Source organism: Calonectris borealis, chromosome 2 (assembly GCF_964195595.1).
Source record: "Calonectris borealis chromosome 2, bCalBor7.hap1.2, whole genome shotgun sequence".
Lineage (NCBI taxonomy): Eukaryota > Metazoa > Chordata > Aves > Procellariiformes > Procellariidae > Calonectris > Calonectris borealis.
This window is the reverse complement of record NC_134313.1, coordinates 95,902,798-95,918,029: the sequence shown is the minus strand read 5'-3', so window position 1 is coordinate 95,918,029 and position 15,232 is coordinate 95,902,798. Positions and strand designations below refer to the sequence as shown.

Below are 15,232 nucleotides of genomic sequence, written 5' to 3'. Positions count from 1 at the left end.
TTGTTTGCCCTTTAAATAATCCAAACTGATGAGAATCATGGTTCGCACAAACCTTTAGCAGGGAGACAAGAGATGCACCGTGAGCGGTTAGACAGTCAGGATGTGTGGATCTGCTTCCTTTACAGCTGGCTGATTATCGGCATTTTCTAAGGGATCAGATGAACTTTTCTTTTGAGTTTGAGTTTTGTTCTTCCTCAGGCTTGACCTCTCTTACTGTTCCCTTCAGATGTGTAGAAGAATGAAGGAACGTGGTTTTAAAGTGTGAGAACTCTCTTAAAAAGGTTACACTGATAATGATAAGTATTGAGTTCTTGAAGCATTTTTCATGTTTGCAGCATGTTGTAAGTACATTCTAATCCTTGCAATATTCATTGATTATAGTCACTTTAGCTCCGTTTCTTTTAATGAAATGCTTCATGACTATGCATTGATAAAAGCCCGTCATACTTAGTGTGAGGTTTCAGTCTCATATTCTTGTGTTTCTCTATATTTGCCATTTCTAATAAAAATAATTAGTATGGTCTTTTTCTGAAATTTGTGTAAAATAAGAACAGTTGAACAGTTCTTCTGGATCTTTTTTTTTTAGCAAGCAAAGTTGCCAGTGCAGCTGTGTGTAGCCAGGTACTGTGCCTTCTTGAGGCGTTCATTAGCAGTATCTCATCTTAGCAATATCGTAGATTCAAGTAACAGTTGAATGGATGTGGAAATGATAATGAATGAATGTACTAATACAGACTGCATATTATTACGAACTGGTAATAATATAGCCACAGCATAAGGAAGCATATAATCAAAATAGTATAAATATTAAAGCATGTTTAATAAATATTAGCAAGACAAGCAACTTCAATTATAGTTACTCTAAAAAACAAAAGGTAGAAGTACCTTAGTTTACTGGATCTGCTTTGGATTTTATTGCTCATCCTTTGTGGCTTTATCAGCAAATACTCCCATTGTTTTCCATAGTTCAGTTCTAGTAATCCTGTAATTGATTTGCAGCAATAGCAGGTAAATTAGTAAATGCCAAGGTGTATGTATTTCTGGACTGAAAACATACTGTGGAGCATTCAGGGGACTGGTACCAGTTTACACAGTTGTGAGTGACATTGGAATTGACTGTCTCAAGGAACTTCTCAACCTTCAGGAAATACTCTGTGTATCTGAAGATATGTGTGTTTATACTGCAAAGCACTGTAGCTGGATGCCCTTAACAGGAGAAGGTTCATTATGAAAACTCTTATTAGTAGTTTTAGTTTCAGGCTACAAGTCATATTTCTGCCTAGTTTTTATGAATATGTAAGAAAGTTGCAAAATACTGTATAATGTATTTGATTATGTTAGCAGCAGTTTTGAAGCCAAGAGGAAAGAATAGCTGGAAAAGCTCTTTAAGCACTCTGAGTACAGGGTGCAGCACCCACACTACTGTTCAGGAAAGTATATGATATTGGCAAGTTGCGTTTTCCTGTTGGCAGCCAGTTATGTTGGAGTTCTAATATGGTTTCGTCTTATCAAGTTTGTCACTGCAAGGAAGTTTTAAAATCACAGATTAATTTACTGCTTTTCTTGAGAAGCTCCTTGAATTGTTGGTTGGTTTTTTTTTCAGCTTCACAATGGCAAATACCTATTTTTCTACAAAAGTTTATAGACTTACAGTTCTTATCTAAGAGGAGTGTCCTTGGAAGCTTGCTGCTTTTTTACTAGTGTCATATATTTCTATTTATTACAGTTGCACCTACACATTCCAACCAGGGTAGAGCCAATATTATGCACAGAGAGAAGTATTCCTACCTCTTGAGCCATTTAGTTTGTTAAAGCAAGTGTAGACGCAGGAAAGAGTTTTCAAATGCCTCATTCGCAGAAGAAGAGCAGGAAGTGAATGGCATAATCAAACAATGGACAAAGATTTTATTAAAAGAGTTTTATCAAGTCACTGCATGGTATCAGTTTTGAAGGTAATCAAGCATCTATACACTTCTCAATACTTGCAGTAGCATCTAGAATTTAGCAAATGGTTGGCATAAGCCTCTTGCACTTCTCTTGCTCCTAGCCTGTTGCAATACTGGTAGTCAGTTTTTAATTGCTTTAGCAGATCACGAGTTCTCACTTGATTGGTTCCCTACATGCATTTACCGAAATTATGCTGGAAGCTTGTGGCAAAGCCAAACACTGAATTTAAATCAGCTGACTTTGGTTTTTAGAAGGCATTGGGGGGATTTTTCTGTGGATTTTTTTTTTTTTAATTCCAAAGCTCTTTGGGGTGATATTTTTAGATTTTTTTTTTCCTCAAGGTCATTTAAATCCTATTTGTTATGTTCAAGTTGCACTTACTTTCTGTGTGATTTGAAAACATAACTCAAGAAATACACATTTGTATATTTCTTCTTTTATAACAGTGGCCTACAAGGAAGAATATGATCAAGAAAGCAACAGAAATCCTTAACATACCTTAAGTTTCAGTGTTCTTTACTTGGAAAGAGACACAGATGCAGGTGGGGGAAGGTATAACATAGGATGGATAATACCTGTCTTTTAGTAAACAAGAAAAAGCTTGAAATTGAAATTGAAATGGGGAGGCGTTAAATTCAGAGCCATTTGTATTCTAGTGAGTTTTGTATTCTAGTATGAGAGTAAATGCATTTGTGTCCAGTACCTATCCATAAGATTTGGGGGCGGGGGGGGGAGGGAACGGGAGAAGGAACAAAGAAAAAAATGTAATAGGAGTGACTTTGAAAAAGGTTTGGTAAATTTGAACAGAAACCCAGGTGCCCTTCTCACGACACGTTAGCAGTGAGGTCCACTTCGGCCAGCCTTTTCAAATAGCTTTTTCATCTTGGCATGTAGGATAGCTTTGGAGATAAGCAATATTGTGACAGATGCCAAAAGCCCAGAGCTGTCATATCAGCTTAATTTCTAGCATCTGAATGCGCAGGAAGTATAACAGACATTTTACCTGTCTTCAGGTGCCATGGCTTTCCAGGTTACACCTGTGTGAGTCTCCAGAGCCGTGCTACTCCTTAGGCTTTCATTTAACTCTCCTGATGGAGAGCAAGATTGTATTTTCAGCTTGCCCTGCTGACTAAATTACAAGTGGCAAGTTCTGCCTGCAATATTAAATACCAAAGTAGACCCTGCATTGAAAGTAACCTTTAGGCTACAAGCAAAGGCGATTCAGAGGTAGAATGAGGCTTTGTCTTTCTGATCCAAGAGCCTTAGTGTAAAACACATCATTTGATGTATGCAGTAACCTTTCCTAAAAAAAAAATAGACTGTTGAGTGTTGGCAGCTGCTTTTAAAATACTTTCGTTATCTGTCATAAAGAGCTGTCATTATTTTTGTTTCATGTATTCAGTGGCTAATCCAGTGAGGTTGGGGCTTTATCATAAATAATAAGTAGTTATATAACGCATCCAGAGGTCTGAGCATCTGATGTTATGCACAGAGGAGGGCTGTCTGAAGGACAGGAGAAGACTTACTTTCGAGTGAGCAATTTGGTGTGGCAGTATGTCGCATCCGATCAAGTAAATGCTAGGTGTAAACTTCCACATGGAAAAGAGTAAGTTTCATCAGCCTGGCTGGTCAGTAGCTTCTTGAAACAGTTAGCAGCACTGATTGAACCAGTCTGTGCTGAAGAAAGCTCCAGAAGCAAGGAAAGCTCACGTTTTCAGGGAGATGTGTTCATCTGCCACTTGCCCCTTCATGCTTTCTGCTTTCCTGTGTTTGGTGTCTCAACCAAACAGTCTCAACTGCTTCTGCCCAGTGTGTAAATGAATATGGTTCATAGGGGTGGCTGTTGCAACAAAACTTCAAGGGGGCCTCTTCCAATTGAGGGGAGTAACAGCAAGTGCATGTGTGTCCTAGTATAAATACAAAATATTGCCAAGAGAGGGAAGGTAGAAATAAGTGCTGGTAGTTTTGATCGCAGCTCAGCTGACTTCTGCCATGTTTCTAATCTGACTGTGTGATCTTGAGTTAATGCCTGGCAATCTGGTTTGTGTTGGTGCCAGCTGAGGGAAGGGTTTGAAGATTGAGTTTCTAGCATTAAAGTATATTAACCTTTGAGCAGCTTTCTGTCTGTCTTGCTGTGTGGTGTCTACTGCAGAGCAGAACATTTGTGGAGAATCTCTTTTTTTACTGAATAGGAAAAAGAGAAGTATGGCAGTTTTGTGTGTTATTTATGAAACGTATAACCTTGTAAAAGCCTTGCGTATATATTGTGACTTACGTTCACACCAGAACATAGATCTCTCCTGAGCGTCCCTTTTCAGTGGTGTTATCATAGGGTAAGCCAGCTTTAAGTACAGCTAGACCTTGAGGAAATGAAAGGGAATTGCTGTTTTGAGGACTTCTGAAAAAAGTAAGAGAGACAACAGTGCTGTTATTACAACAGTGATCTCTGGTTTGATCTTCCACAGTTTGTTGGTTGCCTTTTAATCTGTTATTGTTTTATTTTGCTTTCCTTGCTGAGAAAACTTTCCTTCCTGATTTTGTACTGCTTATTGAAAGGAGACAGCGTCAGGTTCAATGGCACCGCCGCTGAGCAGGCACACTTCCTTCCAGGAGGAGCTTTGGCACGTTTGTCTGGTGCCTCAGATCCCCAGGACTGTGTACTGCTGCCCTTGAACTGCCGTCTGTAATTCAGGATGATGATGTCGGTGTTGACACCCTCGCTATCCAACAAGTCACCTAGTCCTGTAGCTGTGGTACAATGGTTTTTTTGATGACGTTTTCTCCCCCCATGCTCAGTCATCAGTCTCTCAGCATATTACAGTTACAGTTTTTCCCTTTACAGCTAACGAAGGGAAGGGGGAGCGTTTTAGCTCCTCTTTAAGCTACTTGCATTCTTTTCTGGCCTTTCAGATGGCCATGCTTCTCCCCTCAGCACATTGAAAATACAGTATGTAAAATCTTCCCCTGCCACTCTAAATCAGATGCCTTTTTTTGTTTCTTCCACAGATAGTTTGTCAAGTGTAAAGAATTTATTCTTGTCTTCGTTCTCAGCATAAGGCCAGCCTGCAAAGAGCTCTATTTGTCCTTTTTGCTCCAAGAATCTGGCTTCATGAGTGCTTTTTATTTCCCCATCTTATTATCTTCATGCTTCTTCTGTTGGTTCAGTCACTAAAACTCTTCCATTATCCCAGTTGCAAAGGTACCAGTTCTTTTCTTGTTTTAAAATTGCTTGTCAAAATGAAACCTGTTTATAAACCCCACCAACATTAACTGTTATTTAATAAAAATCTGAAAGAAACAGTTACTTCAAAAAAAAAAAAGAAAGAAGAAGCCTTTGTCATGGTCCTCTGTGTCTGGTGTGTCTGCATGTATTGTAATCTTCTGGGGGTCCACTCTGGGGGTCCATTGAATACCCCTGTGGTTTAGCATAGCACCAAACATGGTCCCTCTCACTAATACCAGTTGACTGAATTTGCAGCCAGGTAAATTCACAGTGATCTAGTTTTATTTTGACAATAAACATAAACATATTTGTGTCCTTCTCATAAAGCTCTTTCAAACAAAGAAGCTTTATCATTGACATGTTATGTTTCAAATTTATCTTTTTTGCAGTAATTTTGATTCTGTCTAGTGTCTCTGTAGTAAGCTGCCTGTATTTGAGGGAAATGTGTTTGATCCATGAAGTTGTGGTGAAGGCCAAGCTTTAGGGAAGAAAGTTGCTAGACTCCGATATCAGCATGTCTGATTCAGCCCTTGGAAGTTTAAGCAGGGAAAACTGTTTTCTAGACAAGAGCGTAGAGAGAAGTTTAATTAGTGTTTACGCAGTCTCCTTGGTACTGGTGCATTGCTGCTGTCTTTAGCTCTGTGCTTTCTGAGGTGAGCCTGGGTTTTTTTTGGCCATTAAAAGCTATAGCTGCAGTGCCCTTCATCTTGGTGACAGGCATTATGCCAGTACATTAATTCTGAAAGCAAGTAAAAAGAAGAAGAAAAAAGAAGCCCAAACTCTTCCAGTCACATTTAAATCACAAATTGACTGATTCCTGTAGTTATTCTCCCCGGGGTGTGTCAGATGTATGCTTCCCCCTTTCGGGGGGAAAGCCTGAACGTCCTTTCTAGGCTGTTTGCTTTGCAGGAAGTGAACCATTACTAAGCAGAGATTTGAGTTCACCTTTATAATTTGGTCACCTGTAGAATGTACATAAATACATACTTTGAAACAAAGATCTGCTGTTTATCCTGTAAACGAGGTCTTGTCCCTCACCAGGGCAGTTATGAATATTGCAGTGTAGTGGCTAAATAATACGTTCATAGTCTTTCTTCTATGAGCATAATTCACTTGCTGAGCAGTTGCTTTGGTAATTTTTAACCACATTTTCATCCGAGTGTATGGTTAATGAGAGCATTATGTGACCTAATCACTTAGCCTTTCACATTAATACAGATCTTGTTTGTAATTCTGTTGATTTTGTTGTTGACCCAATGCTTTGGTTATGTGTTCAAATAATCTTAATTTTAATTGAAAGTACTTTTTGTCTCACAGCAGTCTAATTTCTGCGCACATTTGTCAATAGTGAATACTTATTGAGGGTGATTACTCTCTAACTGCTTATGCCAGTGTACCTCTGGGAGGTTAATCAATCTCGTGCTTTTTAATTGACATCAATAATGTGTTTACATTTATCAATATTTCTTAATTGTCAAGTTATAACAGTGGAACTTCAATAATAAATCATGCCAATGGTTACCTTCATACATTAGATTTTTAAGAGTCTCCTTAAGCAGTTTGACATGTTGTAAATTGCTTTTAAATGATTGTATGTATGTTCATGGGGGAAGAGGAGAAAAAATTGGTATGCAAAGTCGTGCTTTAGAATAATACTGAAAAACTAACCCATTGACAGTAAAATACCTTTACCACATGTATGGTATGCTTTATGGGTAAAAAAAGGAGGTAAGTCTTTTCAAAGTGCTAGTTTTATTACTAATAATTTTGTGAGTATGACAGTACACGTACATTTGTTGTGCCATCCCAAGAGACTTGTCAGGGCTGAGACTGTTTCTCTTCTCTCAGCTGTACAAGCAAGGCAGAGGGCAGAGAGAATTACTAGTACTACTGCTCCTTTACAGAAATAGCAGTGAGTTCTGGGAGGTCAAGGCACCCTGATTTTAACTGTGCATTTCACCACATGCCTGTCCTTAAGATATTGAGGTGGAAATGAAGGAGGCTACTTCTGTTTAAATTTAAGCATATATTTAAAGACTTTGGTGCATAGGGAACGAAATTATTTGCTCAGGTTCCCAAAATATGCTTGCAGCAGGAATTAAAGCGTGATATTCCTAGTCTTACAACACTGTCTATCTCAGTAGGTATCCCTTTATCATCTACCTTGCTCTCTTCTCTGTCCCTTTTAGATCCAAGTAGCAGTAGACTGGAGAAGAAAATCTGCTTAGACAGAAAACTGGCAGGATGCTGACCACATTGTTTGTGTCAGTCTTACCATGTTTTATGGGCCACACCGAAGACAATATAAGAATTAAAAACCCTGCCTAATGAGCAGTGAAGAAAGACTTAATAGTTAATGCTGTTATTTTCTAGTTAAGTGAGAGCCAGTGTGAACAGCAGGATAGGAAAAGTGAGAAGCAGGGAAGCAGCTATTTGTGGGTTTTGCAATTTTACTTGTCTTTTTAATTGAGTTCCTAAAGGAGAACTGCAGTTTTTCAAGTAAACATACATATACATACAAAAATTCAGATAAAAGTCATTAATGTTGTTAAAGTCAAATATGATATAAAATTAATTATTTTAATATCTTACTGTATAGGGCCTAATTTTACAATGCTACTTGTAGAAGGAACTGTTGACTAAATTAGTTGTTATCTGAAATGCTGTAGAATTAAATAGTATTTTACGTAGAGTTAGAGATACACCATTTGCTTAAGTTGAAAATGAGATTAGAAAAATAAATGCTTATTTTGGGAAAGAACAACAGGTGAGGAGTTGGAAGAGCTGGAGAATTAATAGGACTAACCTCTTCAATCAGTTGAAACAATAGGAAAAGAATATTTATATACCTGATGATAACAAACCCCCTTTTTCAAGGGGTGAGTAAAAAATTCGCCAGGGTCACAGTCCTAGGAAACAAAAGGACTGATTTAAACATCCAGATCTTGATGCAGGTAACAGAGTTCCCTGTCATTTGAGCAATTCAAGATCAGACATGTCCCATTCCTCTTGCCTTTCTTGTTCTCCATCCTGGCTTCATCTTCACGTAGTACTCTAGCTTAGAATTCTAAAATACTATATTTCTCTGTATTTCAAATAAGATACTGTTAGTTGAAAACTATGTTAATTGATTGATAGTTTTTATTTCACTTCTTTGAACTTGTGTGAGAGAAAAATGGCTGGCAAACAGGTGAGTTAAACACTAGTATGAAGCCTGATGCCATCCTACCCAGTGTCATGATTGAAATTTCTATTTCTGTAATTCCTATCCTCTTCTTACTAACTGAAGAAATCATATGTTGCCCGGGTCCTAAAAAAAAAAGAATCAGACCCAGAGATTTTGTTGTCAGTGTACAAAACTAAGATGTCTGTACTCTAACATCAAGGCTAGCTTTTAGATGAAAAGACAAATTAAAATATTAAATGTTTCAGCTTTACTCTAGCAGCCATTTTGTTGACTTCTAGCAAATGTTAAAAGTAATGAATTAAGCCTCTCCTTCCTTTTTTGAGTGAGACAAGACTGATAAGACACAGCTATCTAATGAACAAAATGACAGTGGTTACCAAATTAAATCGCATTAAAGCAAGGATATGTAATCAATCTCTTTGTGAAGGGTAAAGCAATTCAAAGACAAAACCATAGGCACTTTCTTTAGCATGGCGGATTAAGTACATTCATGTTGCATGTAGAGAGCTTTGCAGTAGGGTGCTTATGTGAATAAGTTATATTAGTTTCAAAAGCAGGCGTCCTGATATGGCATGTGAGCCCAGACACTGCTGTGCAGGTCCTGAGCTAGAGGTCATTTGCATCCATGTCTAGAATGGTAAGCTTGGATCAGCATATGAATGTGTGAACACAAGTCTTTAAGAAGTGCTGACCTTTCGGTGGCGTTCAAATTGTATTTGCCCTTCTGGTTTCAAACCTGCTAAGATACCCGAGACGTACATGAAACTAAATTTAGTTTGGCTGTTAGCATGAAGAATGTAAAATCTTGTCTGAATTAAGTTCAGAAAAGATTATTTTCATGCACTGTCCTCCAAAAATATATTTAATGCCAGCATAGCCTGAACGGTAGGTTAAACTAGTTCAATTGCCAGGTTTTCCAGTACTTTTGAGGAAGACTGAAATTGCTGTTACCAGGTCATCAGGTGGCATATATTTTGAAACCTAAGTGAGCCTGGTACAAGAAACTTGTCTTTTAACCTTCTTCCTCTCCTCAGATATCCTACATCAAGTGAATACTGAGGCTACTGAGAAAGTAAGGAGTGTAATGCATATCCATAATGTATATTCTTATAGGCTGAAAAGAGAGGATGGCTCTTTTGTTCAGAGCATACCTGAGCAGATTGATAGCAAGCATCCGGACTTGTGTTCACACATTTATGCTGACTAATATGGGCGCTTAAGAGCTCAAGGTACTCTAGAAATCACTAGAATATAAGCTCCAAAATTACATAAGCATTCAAAACCATGAGCTTTTTCCCTCTAATACAGTTTCATATTTGAAAAAAATCAACACAATGTAAAAGTACTCGTGGTCTTTTTCATCTTTTGGTAAAGTACAGGCCATCTATGTTTTTCTTTCCTAAAATCTTCGGCTAAAAGAAGAGTAATTTCACGTAGCTATCCTGCAAATCTGCGGGGAATGCTTCCTTCAGGGAGTAATTAATGAGCTACACAGTGCACTTTGTATTTTTCACAGGTACTTAGCATGTGCATCTCCTGTTGTAAAGCTGAAAGCTCTGTGTAGGGGAATGATGGGGCTTGAAGAAGTACCCAGTAACCATTGCCACCGTTGTGCTTGCTGACATACAAACAAGGAGCCTTTGAAGCTCAGTTGATCAGACTTCGGTGATGGTACTTCCAATTTCAAAGGTTTGCAATGATCTAGAGTTAAGAATTCGTTTTTTAAAAACACTACTCAGCTTTTACCATTTTGTGCAAGTCAGTAGTCAGTTCATACCTGACTCTCTTCCCTGTCATGGTGACAGTTGATCTGGAAGTAGTGGCAGATAATTCAGTGAAGATCAGGTTACGTATTTTGTATACATCCACATAAGGTGGTAAAATCCAGCTGTATAGCACACTAGTTTCGTCAGTGCTGCTTGATTTTGGTTTTCATTTTCAACTTTTCATTGAAAGTAATACCGGAGTTCTTTATTTGACTTGCTGGCTAAGGCTTTTTAAAATGTAAATAGCAGTCTTGTACCTCTAATACAGAGTGCTGCAAAGCTGAGAGAAGGAGAGTCTGACCTACTCTTACAAAAGAAAACAAAACTGAGAATGGGTGAAACATAGGATCAGAGAGATCCACAGTTTCCCACCATATAGTAATGGATATGACCTTTAATATTGAGGCCTTTGGATCAGATTTAAGTTGGCATTAAAATTTTCTAATAAATTCCCTGCTGAATCTCTGAGTTTTTTTCCTCTATTTAATTCAATAAGGTCACAATAAAGCAAGTGCTGTCTGTGCTATTGTAATTGCTCTCAGCAGGCTGATAATATTATTGCAGTGAAGTGCCAGATACTGTGCTTTTATTTCTTACTTCAAGCACTCTCCTTCCTACATGCTTGCTCTCAGGTCTACCCTAAGTAGGAGGTGAAGCTGTTTTAAATGCCATTTGCTTCTCGTTTTAACATGTTTTTATAGTAATGCTTTTCTGAGTCTCTTCAACAAAGGGAATAAAAGCATAGCCTGTCTTACTGCAGAATAATTGGGGGCTTGTATTTCCTTTCCTTAATTCTCATCCAACCTTTATGCATTAGATTCAGCCTCTAAGTGATTAGAAGTTGATATTCCTAAACATGCAATGCTTAGTTCATTTTGGCTTGGTGCTTTTAGGGTTGTGGAATAGATGTACAGCTAAAGGAGTTTCTCTTAGGTGGCTGGGGAGAGACGCTGAATACCCACTGTCCTATGTTTCATAAAAAAATGACAAATTGCAGCTCATCACAGTGAGGCATATGTATTTGGGGTCCTGCACTTGTAGATTAATACCAATCTTCCTTTGCAACGTGACTTTCAGAACAGCATTGTTAATGTGACGTTTCTTGTACGAATGCAAATTTATGCTTAGCATACTACTGGTAGATCTGTTACTACTGTGTTGGAAGTAGATCAGTACAGTAAATAAATGTAAATATGGAGTGCTGTGATCATGGGTCTCCATATAATTCCACGTGACTATGAGAGACTCAGTCAGTGCAGCTGCAGTATCAACTCTGGTGAGCTGCACTAGCTGTACGCTAAGTTTCTACAGGCAACTTCCTCCTTTTTCCAATCAGACCTGCTGTCTAAAATGTCGAGTTTCTGTTTGTAATGGTGGCGTGTTAGGAGCTGTGTACATCATGGCTGGTCCTTTTTAACAAATGAAGAGGTATTTTAAAACATTGTAACTAGATCACATGATTAGTATTTTGGGTCTTTTAGGTGTGGGGCTAGATATGTTTTTCTTGATTGCGGACACAAAGTGCTAATTCACGTTCCCCTACCTCAGCATAACTTGTAGCTCAGGCCTTTGCAGTTTCAAAGGACCAACCTGGCCGTAGCTAAATGCTTCTGCCTGGTATCCACATCTGGCTTCACACATACCCGTCTTCACCCTCCTGGTCCACCATCTTCCCCTTGCGATCTGTCTTTCCCCAGGGCCCACAATTTCTCACCTAAAGTGTCATGCACAGAGTATTTTTTGTGCATCTCCAGCCACATGCAGACATTTACAGTTCTCTGCCCATGGCATTCATTGCTGCCAAACAAGCCAGCCTCTGTACAGAAGAAAATTACTGGCATAGATATTTGAGCTGCATATGTCCTCTTGCCCACATGCGATTGATTGGAAACGAGGAGTAACAAAAGATGTTTTACAAAGGCAATTCCAGTTCTGAGATGCATGCAGCTGTATGCTGCCCACCTTCAACCTCCACGGCAAGCAGAATTGATCTGGGCTACCCCATGGCATGTGGGCAGTTTTGATACTGCTTGGTGTTGCTTGCATACCTGTGCTAAGTCTACTTCAGTAATTAAAAAACAACAGATGATGAACTTTAGTCATAACGTTTCACCCAGTTTCTTATTGCTCATCATTTCTTCTTCTTTTATTTTTAATTGCTCTTGATGTCTACTCTTAGCCATGCATCGTATGGTGCTGGTAGGATGTATACCGCAGTGCCGCCACTCTTGATGAACTTCAGTGATAAAAACCGTCACTTCTGCAGTGTGTGGAGTTTCTCCTAGCCAACATGCAGGCATGTGGAGGGAGGTCAGTCCTGATCCTTAACTGCTCATTGCTTTTTACTTCTGACATACACAATTTTTATTTCCTGCTGCTGCCAGAGAGAACTAATTTCCGGCACCAGAGATGCAACGCAGCTACTTTAAAAGCAGGATGGTCCTGAGATGAAATGATGTTACTGACCTGAAACACTTCAAAAAGCTTGATTCAAAAGCCTGCTGTAGTTTGAGCTTGCAGTTTCTGAGACAGGTTAACGTTGCTCTGAATCATTGTGAGACATGATCAGATCGTTGCTTTGTAAATTAAATAATGAAGCATTTGTGTGTGAGAGTTCCTACTATAATTAGTAGTTAGACTATGCTTTGAAAAGATCAGAATCTACATCACACAATGGTAGGATCTGGAATTTGTTTTCCAAACTTTTCAAACTTCCAAACTTTCAGTCACAGAGACGTGAAGTCTTCCAAAATCTTCCAAAAGTAGATTTGAATGTGGTATTACAAAGACTTGGTTTTTCAATCTGACGTTTTAACCTGTGGTATTGTTACACTTCCTTATAAGTGTTCCTCTCTTCACTACTCTCTATCTCTTAAGAATGGTGTTGAACAGCTTACTACTGTGAACCTATCAGGTCAGAATTCTTTTGTAGTAAAAAACATGAAATACTTCCCAGTCCCATCTAAAGTTTTTGGAAGAACTGAGAGCTTGATCTCCTGATTTAACACAAAGAATCTTTCAGTGCCATTTCTTCAGAGTAATAATGGGGGCATTTCAGATTTCTATTTGGGTGTTTTTTTCGTAGTATTGGATAAGCGGGGCAGCTGGTAGCAATCACATTGAGAGGACAGTGTAAATTCTATGTCACTGAGATCCATTGAAGCAATATCTGTTCTGGAAATAATCCAATATTAAAAGAATCAATTGCAGGTATTTCTGATTTGGAAATGCTGGGGTTTGGGGCAGATATTGGAAGACCTTTGGTTTCATGGCATCATTGTTAATCCCAAGATTGATCAGAAGGTAAAAAGCAAACAAAGCTGTAAACATTTCACATGCTTTTTGCACGTTCAATGCTCATCATGAAGAAGACTGCACGCAGAGGTTTTATCTCCACTGGAGTTGCTCTTGCAATTCTGCTCATATCGTAAATGACTCTGGGTAGTGCTGTGCTATCCTTTCTTTTGGGTGCTCCATGTATGTGCTCATCCATCTCCAGATTATTTTAAACCTTAATCTTAAACCTTATTATCCTTCAATCCATGTTTTAAAAGAAAAGAAAAAAAAAGTAGAAGAGCAGCTTGTGGTCAAAAGAAGGTTTCTCTAAGAGACAGGGCTGTTAGTCCTGAAATATGGAGCCACATCTGCCCTGATCCAACCGGCCATTCTGCCAGTCTATGTCTCCGGGTCACATTTGTATTGGTTTTTGATCAAGGAAGGTAACAACACGCTTCAAGTGCCGGAAAACCTGAGAAGAGGAGAAGGAGTTGATGACATTTCTTGCGTTAATGTTCCTGTTTTCTATTATCACATTCAGGAGACTGTGACTAAAATGATGCTGAAATGCAGTTTCCAATATCCCATTGAGAAAAACTCACACCCTTAGTAAAAATCTGTGCTGTAGTATGTTGATATATTGGACCATTTTTAGAAACATGTTTATTGCAAAAATTTTCCACTGGGTTTTAGCTGAGATTCAGGTTTTGGAGGTATTGACCTGTTTGAAAATTCGCTGTTTTTGTTTATCTGTGGTTGTGAAAGCATCAGGAGATTTTGGGATGGCAGGAATGAAAAAATCACCTTTCAAAGATTTGTTTGGATTTATGGTACTGTATATTTAGAATTAAGCATTTCCTTAATATTGTAGTAAGTACAAAAATGCACTAAACTTCTGGTTTCTAGGAACATTTAGTCTGTTCTTGTTACAGACTGTCCTGTGCTGTAGGTATCAACACACAGTTATTTTGGCTTGTTTCTACCATTCATTACTAATTGAACTAAAATGCAAGAAGCTTACAGTTACGTAGCAGAAGGTAAGACTACCAAGATAGGCAGCAAACCAATTCTAACTTTATGTGACACTGAATGATACCAAAGTTACGAGGCAGTGACTCTGTGCAATTCAGGGTGCTGCTCAGCCCACCTTGACAATGTTTCTGCTTCCCTGCCCCGCAGGAGGCTGCGCTCCTGTCCTGGTCCCACACCTGCCCTCTCCAGCACTTCTCTGGAGGGAAGGAGGAGCAAGGAGTTACTCTACAGTTGGAGCCGGTGAGGGTCTCTGTATCCCAGGGCTTGGGCCTGGGATGCAAAAGTCTCGTACCACGCACAGGTGGGAAGGATGAAGAGGATGCCAGTACCACCTTGTATTTTGCAGATGGACTGCTCTTCCTTGACTCCCTGAGAGATGAACTTCTTGTTCTCACAGGGACCACGTCAGAGGGAGGAAGAAAATTCCCCCTCATGACAGCTCCACCTTGCAGCCTCCTTGAGACCTAGAAGCATAAGTCCAAAATACTTAATAGTCTTGCAGTGTTTAGTGATCTTTTGGTAGTGATTTTTTTGGTAGGAGTATTGTGGAAGATTCAGATTACCTTTTCTATCTAAAATATGTGGTAGGGGTTTTTTTGTTGTTGTTTTCAGTGTTTTGTGGGTTTGGGTTTTTTTAATAAGATCTTTAACAAATTATTAGAGCTAGTATGTGATTGTTTTAACCATTAGCTAAACTCAGCATTTCTTTTCATCAGAAGTCTTTTGGAAAACAATGGCTAAGGCGTGTAATGTGTTCTTCTCCCCAGAATTTTCAAAGGCGTTCTAAGAGAGAGTTGTGTG

At 38.8% G+C, this 15,232-nt stretch overlaps 1 protein-coding gene across 13 annotated transcripts in view; it reads left to right on the top strand.

The window, feature by feature from the left end:
• Positions 1-15,232, top strand: part of LYRM4 (LYR motif containing 4) — a 90,820-nt gene that overhangs the window by 29,650 nt on the left and 45,938 nt on the right. For 3 of the 13 annotated variants that reach the window (XR_012672470.1, XR_012672471.1, XM_075142625.1), the window contains exon 3: positions 14,579-14,671. The exons of 6 other annotated variants lie outside the window; for them this stretch is intronic. Coding sequence is in view for 4 of the 7 variants with exons in the window: in XM_075142625.1 (XP_074998726.1) it covers positions 14,579-14,671 (93 nt within the window). In the remaining 3 variants the exon portion in view is untranslated. Of the gene's footprint in view, positions 1-198; positions 292-4,953; positions 5,167-9,873; positions 10,047-14,578; positions 14,733-15,232 lie in introns of those variants that run through there. 4 more of the 13 variants (XR_012672473.1, XM_075142626.1, XM_075142631.1 and 1 more) reach the window with 4 other exon arrangements.